This window comes from Limulus polyphemus, unplaced genomic scaffold (assembly GCF_000517525.1).
Source record: "Limulus polyphemus unplaced genomic scaffold, Limulus_polyphemus-2.1.2 Scaffold7971, whole genome shotgun sequence".
Lineage (NCBI taxonomy): Eukaryota > Metazoa > Arthropoda > Merostomata > Xiphosura > Limulidae > Limulus > Limulus polyphemus.
The window spans coordinates 20,066-29,152 of NW_013673581.1; the positions used below are offsets into that span (position 1 = coordinate 20,066).

At 31.0% G+C, this 9,087-nt stretch overlaps 1 protein-coding gene across 1 annotated transcript in view; it reads left to right on the forward strand.

The window, feature by feature from the left end:
* Positions 1–8,836, forward strand: part of LOC106475017 (adenosine deaminase-like protein) — a 27,124-nt gene extending 18,288 nt beyond the window's left edge. Inside the window, exons 6-8 of the mRNA XM_013935713.2 lie at positions 600–738; positions 7,703–7,803; positions 8,195–8,836. Of these exons, the coding sequence (XP_013791167.1) occupies positions 600–738; positions 7,703–7,803; positions 8,195–8,407 (453 nt within the window). The 3' untranslated portion in view covers positions 8,408–8,836. The remainder of the gene's footprint in view (positions 1–599; positions 739–7,702; positions 7,804–8,194) is intronic.
* Positions 8,837–9,087: the final 251 nt, after the last annotated feature.

Genomic DNA, 9,087 nt, shown 5'->3' on the forward strand with positions numbered 1-9,087 from the left:
AGTAATTGAACTGCAGTCAGAGAGAATATTGTTAAGCACGTGAGAAGTTCCTTGAGAATTATAGCACGACTGTTGAAATTAAGTGTATCGCAAAGTTATATTCAGAAAGAATAAACCAGTTTTATGTAAGAAAGGACTTGTGTCGCTAAAGTTTCATCGGAACGAAGTTATGGAAAATTAACTAACGAACGGAGACGTAACAGTATATATATATATACAGTGGTAACTATACTGAACCACATGCTCATAAATGTAACTTTAGGATCCAATTTCTCATTCTAAGCTTCTTGGTGGTAGAAACTGTAGGGGGAAAATTTTTTAATATTTTAAAATTACATTTTAACTTTAAGAACATTTAAGAATTGTCATAGGTAGGACATTGGTAAATACATTATAGAAAGTATTAATTATTTGTATCATTTATTTTTATGCTTATACTTAATAACACTTCTCTACTCTCAGAAGACAACTTCATAAAAATGTGACCTATTCACAAATACTTGTGTTACTTGGGATTCCCTTAACTTGTTGATATTAGAACACTTAGAGACTAATTTAACAAAATATTCTTTTTTCAAAATCCAATTTAAAATATATAGGTCCCTGATAAAAATGCTGAATGCAGAGAACTGTTGAAGTTGTTTCCTGATCGCATTGGTCATGGTACATTTCTACATTCAAGTAAAGGAGCCACAAATGATGTGTTCAGTATTGTTTGTGTCAATCAAGTTCCTTTAGGTAAATATTATTTTATTTAAAATAAATGGTGTGGTTCCATAAAAAAAAAGTATTTGAAGATGGGATCAGTGTAATTATTGTTTTTATATTTGTGGGACTTTTAATTAGTGTTAGAATATTTTAGTTATTTGTGTTTGATGTGGACAATGTAGATAGGTCTGAACAATAAAATTAGTGGAATGATATTCAGCGTAAGAAGATTCAGTCAGTGAAATAAAGATTTCAGACTGTGATGTAGTGTCTTTGATCTTATGGAGCTGCTTTTAGTATGTGGGTGTGTAAATTTTCCTAAATTTAAGTCATGTAAAATGTGTTTTGTTGTTGTTAAACAATCACCAATATCTCAGTTTTGCTACATTCATCCTGGAGTCATCATTAAACATGCACCCACTTGACTGACTTGTCACTAACCCAGCCAAGGAATCATTGGCTATAACATCACTTTGTTAAACATTTGCAAAGTAATTTTCCACTATCTTGAAGAAAAAGGTTTTATGAGAGCCATCATGTTAATTCCTTAGTGTGTCCATGCTCATCCTTTTTAGTGTACCCTACTTTCAATGCAGATTACCTTCAGGAATGAGTGACTACTTGAAAAATGTGCTTTTCTGACTGACAGAAACTAACTTATTTTCAGTTTTTTCTCATTCATACCTTCCTAAAAGTTAGAACTATATGTATTTTCCAATTATATAAAGGAGAGGGATGTAGAGATTGAAGATATTTTGGATAAATTATCCATAAATAAGTTTCTTGACTCACATTAAAAGTTATTTAAAAGATACACCTATTATTGTTAGAGATTGCAGATACAAGTACTTTGTACCAACTACAGTTAGATAAGATAACATTGATCTTTCTAGCATAGTTTTAGTAATTAAATTAGGAAAAATCATGATGAGATAATATGTAAAGTTAAAGCTTACATATGTATATTAAAATGTATTAGTATTACAGCGTTTATAGTATTTGTCATGAAATTCATTGAGTATCACTTAAAAGTTTGAGTAGTGTGTGTTTTCTAGTAGTTGTTAAGTAGTATGATATATCTCTGACATAGTAAGTAATGTATTATCTTTAAGATTTGGTAAATGGTATGCTGTCTGTATGAATTAGTAAATAGTGTGTTGTGCTAAAGGATTGGTAGGTAGTATATGTATGATTTGTAAATAGTGTATTGCTTCTATGAATTATTAAGTACTATATTGTTTGTTTGACTTGTAAGCAGTATGTTGTTTCTATGATTTAATGAGTGGTATATTGTCTGTATGACTTGTAAGTAGCATGTTGTTTATATGAATAGGTGAACAGTATTATGTTTATTTCTTTGTGTGTAATAAGTTGTCTTTGTAAGTTGGTGAGTAATGTTTTTTTGTTTTTATTTGATGTGAGCTAGTAGTATATTGTTATTTCTTTGAATTGAGAAGCACTATGTATGAGTTGTCACTGGAAACTAGTGAATAATGCTTTTTTCTATGATTTGTTAGCAGTTTCATTGAGTTAATATTAAGGAACATGAAAATGATATTTAATATTTAAATTGAAAATCTTGATCTACCTTTGAAATATACCATCTCTCTCTCTCTCTCATATATAGGTTTGTTGTGGAAGCTACAAATAACCTTCTGAATATTATCTGCATTTTATTAAAACAATGATCCAGCTCCTTTGCTGGCTCTGGATTTACCTCTTTCATCCAAAGTTATATTCATTCTGATTATTCACTAGTGTCCCAGTGCTGCAGTTTTCAATCAAACTTCTTCAAAGTATAGTGAGGTCAATCTTGAAAAGCTTTCTACTTTATGTAAATGTTAGCTTCCAAGACTAAGCTTAAGTACACCAAAAGCACAAAAGTCTTGTGGAGCTACAGTAAAGTACTTGACAGGTATGTGGTCAAATAGAATAGCTGTGAATCCAGCAAATTTTAAGTTTCGCTGAAGCTTGTGAACTTTCAACTTGTGAGCCAAAGTCAGTCAGTTGTAAATCATTGTTTTACTTCTTCAATATGGCAGCAGTGTCTTATTCTATGTGTGGAACTTGTTTTTTGTAATTTTGTTATGGTTTTTGCTACAGTTTGAAAGCCACTGAAACAGTTTGTTTTATTATTTCATGGTAGAATCATTTGTTTTTTATGTTGTATTTATTCACCTTTATTTGAATCTCACAATTCATTTGAACAACAATTTAGTCTTACAACTGCTCTCAGTTATGCAGTCTATTCATCTTGATATACATATTTGCACAATTTAGAGGCATTCATTATTCAAAATTAACTTTGGATAAATCCTCGGGCTTCTTCTAAATTCACTGCTTTGATTTATCTGTAATGATAGAGAGGGAAGATACTTGTACAAGAAAAAGCATAATTAAACTTTTTTTATCACTTCTAAACAGTAATGTACAGCAGCAGAACTAAAACTGAATATTGAAGTATCAGGATTTATCCCAGAAGTTAAATGGTAATCATGTAATTATCATGTGATCTGCACAACATATAACCATTAAATCTTTGGAATCTCCTTGAGATGCATTATATGTGTGGGCAAGGCAAATAATCTGTGTGAGGAGGTGTGGAAAGAAAACTAGCATATGATATAGATTTTACAGCACAAAATACCTTTAGTCCCTATGGCAAATTGCAGTAAAAGAGTTAATATCTTATTAATGTGCCATGGGATATGCTCAGCTTCATTGTAACAGTTTTTAGGCTAGAGAGCCCCCTTTTTTTTGTAAGCATAATCTTCACTTTATGGATGAGAGATTTGCTCTAGATTGGCTAAGAGTGTAATTTTAGAACACATTGCTCTCTTAAGTGCCCTGTTGTACAAGAAATTTCACTTGCATGTTGAACATTGAAGACTCTCCTCATTTAAATGTTGTGTCCTTTGTTTTTACATCATTTAACAATCTCACTCAAATATCCTGCCTGGGATAGGGCTGTGACATACTCTTCCATCTCCATACCTATCTATGGAACATTCTGCTGTCAAGTGATCAAGAAATCAAAACAAATATGTAAGTGCTAAACACATCACCCATGGCTCATATCTGTGTGAAATGTCACTTTATCAGCATATGCACATTGATAGAAAAACAGAGAGCAAAGTCTTGTTAAAGAGTGGTCTCAAAAGCACAACGTCTAAACTGGTTCTCAAAGCGAAGCCCAATTCTCGAGATAACTAAAACTAATGATTTGTTACTTGAATGAAAATAACTACGTCTAAATGTGCATATGGCCTTACGTTAAAGCTAGGCTTAGCAATAATTAATGAAAACATTACGAGTAAGATACTTAATTGTGTGGGGAGAAGTAGAAGTGAATATAGTCCTCATCTGTTTTATGCCAATAATTCTTTTTCCTGCTTCATAGTTACCATGAAATCCTTAGTATGAAAATCACACTGATAAAGAAAATTATCTTGTCTTTGTTTACTTAAGTCTCTCAGGTTTCAAGTGTTTTTAATAGGAGATGTTATGAATATGATATTTTATTATTATTATTGGACTGTCTTTTATTTGAGGCTTGCGCTCATGATTGATAATTTTAACTCCCCCAACATTTTTACAATGGCAAATGATCAAGTACAGCTTAGAAACCTTGATCTCTCAGACCTTGGTTATATAGATTTTTTTAAAGAAGAAACTTAGTAGTCATCTCAATTTACTTTTTTCCTCTTATGGATTTTTATAGTTTCACAGACTTTTTTTCTTTTACATCTTTGCAAAGGGAACAGTCTTGAACCATATCATCTGGATGCTGGTAAGCACACCACTTCTTGGATATATAGGCAATCTAATGTTCCTGTGCTCATTTTCTAAATTATTTACACACTTAAAATGCTCTTTGTTACAGTATCACTGTCTTATCATACATCAGTTGCCAAGTTGACACTCATTCCAGGTATCTCCGTTTCTTCATTTCGGATCTTGATTTCAAGGACAGAGATTTCTATTACCATTTGTACATATGGTTTTCCAGGTGTCTAGAAACTGGTTGCAAATCCATATTCTTGTCCCTACCAGATTCTTTTCACAGAGCATTCTTTATTCTATCTTGTGTTTATGTTAATCATCACGTTATTAAGATCTTTTCATTTTTAGTCACATGCTTTTGCTATTTTCTCTGGCCCCCAAATCAACATGGTCTGATGGTATAAGCTTTCAGTCAAGTTTGGTTCAGTCTGTTTTATGCATTAATTATTTTTCATTTTCTTTCCAGATTTTCTTAGTTTGCTGTGTTCTGTGCTATTACACAGTAACTCTATTGTACTCCTTTATGGCCAGCAGACTCACGATTTTCTCCTTTTCTCTTCTGCTATCAAAGGGAACCAACAATGCTCCCATCCTAGTTTTTTTAACTTATACTTTTTTGAGTAGTGCATTTTCAAGGACATTTCTTTCTGTTTTATGCTTTTATCAGTCAGAGTGGGTGCTTTTTTTATGCTGGTATTTGATTGGTTTATTGCTTATTGTTTTTAATGTAAATACATTTTTTGAGCTGACATTTATGCTCTTAGTGAATTCTTGCTTTGTTTGTGTGGGATAATTTATATCTTTCTTTTAAGTCATGTTTTCATTAAATCAGTATTGCTTGTTAAAGAACTAGAATGTTTGTTTTGATTCTTCTTCCTTTCTATTGCGGTAGATCCTTCAATAAAACCCAAACAGTCTGTCTTACCTTAAATTCAGCTGTTAGAAGATTATTTAATTGGAACAGTGCCATTTTCTTTTCAGATGAACTACATCAGGTTATTCTTTGGAATATCTCATAACAAGATATCTTGTGTCTTTTTACTTTACAAAATTTTGTCAGAATTCTTAACTCTGATTATAATGGCTTACTTATGAATTTGATATGTAAGTTCATATTTCTGTCTTGTGTTGTGACTCCTGTAGTGGCTACTTGATTTCTGTTGGAAGATGTTATCTGGGTGGATTTGTGGACAACTTATCCACCTATGTTCACATGTTAGTGCTCTTGGGGATTGTTGCGTATGGAAGATGTGTCACCCTCTTATTGGTGGAGGACTATAGTCTAATGATGATTACATCATAGGATGATGCAGTACGCATTGACATGTGTAGGAATGGGATCTTTGTTCAAGACTTGTGGCACGTGTAGGAATTTAAACAGCAGTGCACACAAGGTAGTAGCTCTTTGTGGTGCAGAGGTATCTATCTGAAATACATTTTCAGATAAGAAAAATGTTCACTTTGGCATACAGTATAAAAGAACAGGGTGTCATGCAGAATCCTATGTTTGTTAAAATGTCAGTGTTATGAAACTTTTGTTCTATTTATTACATCTATTACAGATGACTGTAAACAAAAGCATATAAAGATTAGATGTTATAATCTAACACTTAACAAATTAATAAATGAAAAGTGAAGTAGAACAATTGATAGATTTTCTTTTTTTAAAGAAAATATTTAGTATGAGAAAGCATATGTGCATTAAAAACTACTTTGTTTTTACTATACATTGGGAATCTATGTTTCTACAGAAATTCTAACTATCCATTAAAAATATGCTTGAAGTAATACATTGTATGTATGCTGTAGTATGTGTTCCAACATAAATAAACATAATATTTCTGATATGCTGAAATTCCTCTTTATTGTTTTTACAATCCATAGTAGAGATTCTTCTTTTATCCTGTTTTTAGATTTTCAAATTTTTATCCACTGGAAGATACCTGTTTTGTATTATTGTATCCTATCAAGTATTTATGCCTATTCTTTCCCATTAGTGGATTGTCTGGTTCTTAAAACATCTTGTCCTGTGAACTTTATTTTATGTAATTCAATGTGTTTACAGTAGATCTACTTGGAAATATCTTCATTACCATTCTTTATTTCTTGACTAATGTGATAGCAGTTTCAATTTGCATTTTTGACTTGCTTGCTTTTTGTGATAAGGCCATCACACTTTTTATCTTGTAGAGTTTTGTGCATATCTCACAAAGTCTATGTTGATTTCTTTTGCTTCAAAAAATTCTGTTCTTATCATAGGGTAGTTTTTTATTGGATATTGTGCACATAGCATTATCTCATTGAAAATCTTCAATGTTGTTTGATTCCAAACTGTTTCTTATTGATGGGGATTTCTTACTTGTAATGAGTATTGCATGGAGTTTCTCATTACTCTATTCCATTTGACATATCGACTTAACCCTGTCTATTAAAGATTCATTTCTGTATATGAAATTTTAATCTTCAGAAAAAAACTAAAAACTTTTGTTTCTCACATGGAGGAGTTTCTAATGATATGGTTTTTACAGCTTCCAAAAGTTTGTATTTTCCTATTTCACTTGTGGCCTTAACTTGAAGCCGCATTTTAGTAAAGAGAATTCTCGGGAACTATACAATAATTTGAGAAAGAGCATTATGAAGTCATAACACAGGAGACAGTAGGAATGTTTGGCAAGCTGTTGAGACAATAACTCAATGATTCTGTGTGTAGTTGAACAATAGCTTATAGTTCTGTATATCAATAGCTAACAATGTCATCAAGTATTGACACACTTTAATGACCATGTTTGTGACCATAATGCATTGATTCAATGCATAACCAAAATTTGGCTTATTTGGTTGCATGTTGGATTATTGGTTGTTCAGTGACATATAATTGTTTTCATTGATATGAAAATTTGTTTTAATTCCATTTTAATTCAAAAACTGTAAATTTGAAAGAGTTATTGAAGGCAAAAAATAATTGTGACGTATTTTTAGATGAATTATTTGATTGATTAAAGCTGCAATTTTTGATGTTTTAGAATTTATAACCTATTTGAAGAAACAATTTTTAAACAATAACCAAGTACAGTTGTTTGAATACTTCTGTCTTTCATCGTGTATTTAATTTTAGACTTATGGATTATAAGTATGAAAAAAAGTAATTATATCATGATTGGTTCTCTGATGTTAGAACCTTTACTTGTTCACACATTTTTTTTTTATACAGAAATCTGCCTTACATCCAATGTAACATCTAAAACAGTATCATCATACAGTGATCATCATTTCAACTTATGGTATTCAGCTGGTCATCCTTGTATACTGTGTGTAAGTATCTATCTTCTTTGTATTATCCAAAGCAGCAGCATCTTATACAGATTATCACATTAACCCTATCGCCCCTATCCTTTACTGTGCATGACACAAGGTTTTAGTGTCTTTCATTCAAAATTTTGTTATACTAATTTTTGTTTATGTTATACCAATTAGAATTGTATAAAATCTTATAAAAGGGTAAAAACCCTTTCGAAAGTGCTTGGATTATAGGGCTTTTATCATTTTGTATCAAGACTTCTTGAACCTCCATGTTTTTCTTACATCATGAATACCTTTCCTATAATTGAGACTTGTGCACAAAACTGTATTGAGATTGATTACATTTTCTTTTTTCTAAGTGTTTCTATTAGGTATCTGATTACAGCTCAGTTTTTCTTTACAGACAGATGATAAAGGTGTATTCCAGACTTCATTATCAAATGAGTATCTCAAGGCAGCTGAGCATTACCACCTGAACCAGGAGCAACTATGGAATCTTTCATATTCTTCTATTGATCACTGTTTTGCTGATTCAGAAGTGAAATCAGTGCTCAAAGAAAAATGGAAACAATTAAAAAATGAATTATTACCTGCCTGTCCTGAAATGGTTAATTAAGAAACTTGATATTTTATTGAATCTTTTTTATGTGTAGAAATACTTTTTTTTAGTATTAATGTTTTAGGATAGAATCACACGTTTGTTTCAGATGAATTCATAGTCTCTATGAAATAACAACAATATGGTAATGTAAATAAAACGTGGTTTGTTGTTTTTCATCGAGTCTTTCAATTTTTTTCCATTTTTTGAAGTAAAAAATAATTAAAAAATAGTAAAAATAAAGGAATTGTTTGTCATTGGAATAATTGTTATGGACAGTGTTGTTTAAAATAGTGAATTTGCTAATTGATCAGAAAGATTCTTAGTGTTAATTGATTTATTTTTTCCTTGGGTTTTTTAGATTGATCTTGAAAGTGTTTGTTTAACAGCATGGTTATTCATTCTAAAATGTAGAGTTTATTATAAACTTAATTACTTCAGTACTTACACAGGCTTACGATGGTTTTGTTTTATTGAAATTTTTACATGTTCTACAGTAATTCCACAACTATCCATTTTTTTCCATCATGTACAGATTTTTCACAAAATGTCATTTGTACCTTTACAAAAGTGAATAATTTTCATTAAAATCAGGTCACATTTTGTTATGCTTAAAATGTTGACAATCACTAGCTATAGATTTCTCTACACCAATCGCAACATGAGAGCCTTATCCATCATTCTAGAACCCATGAGAA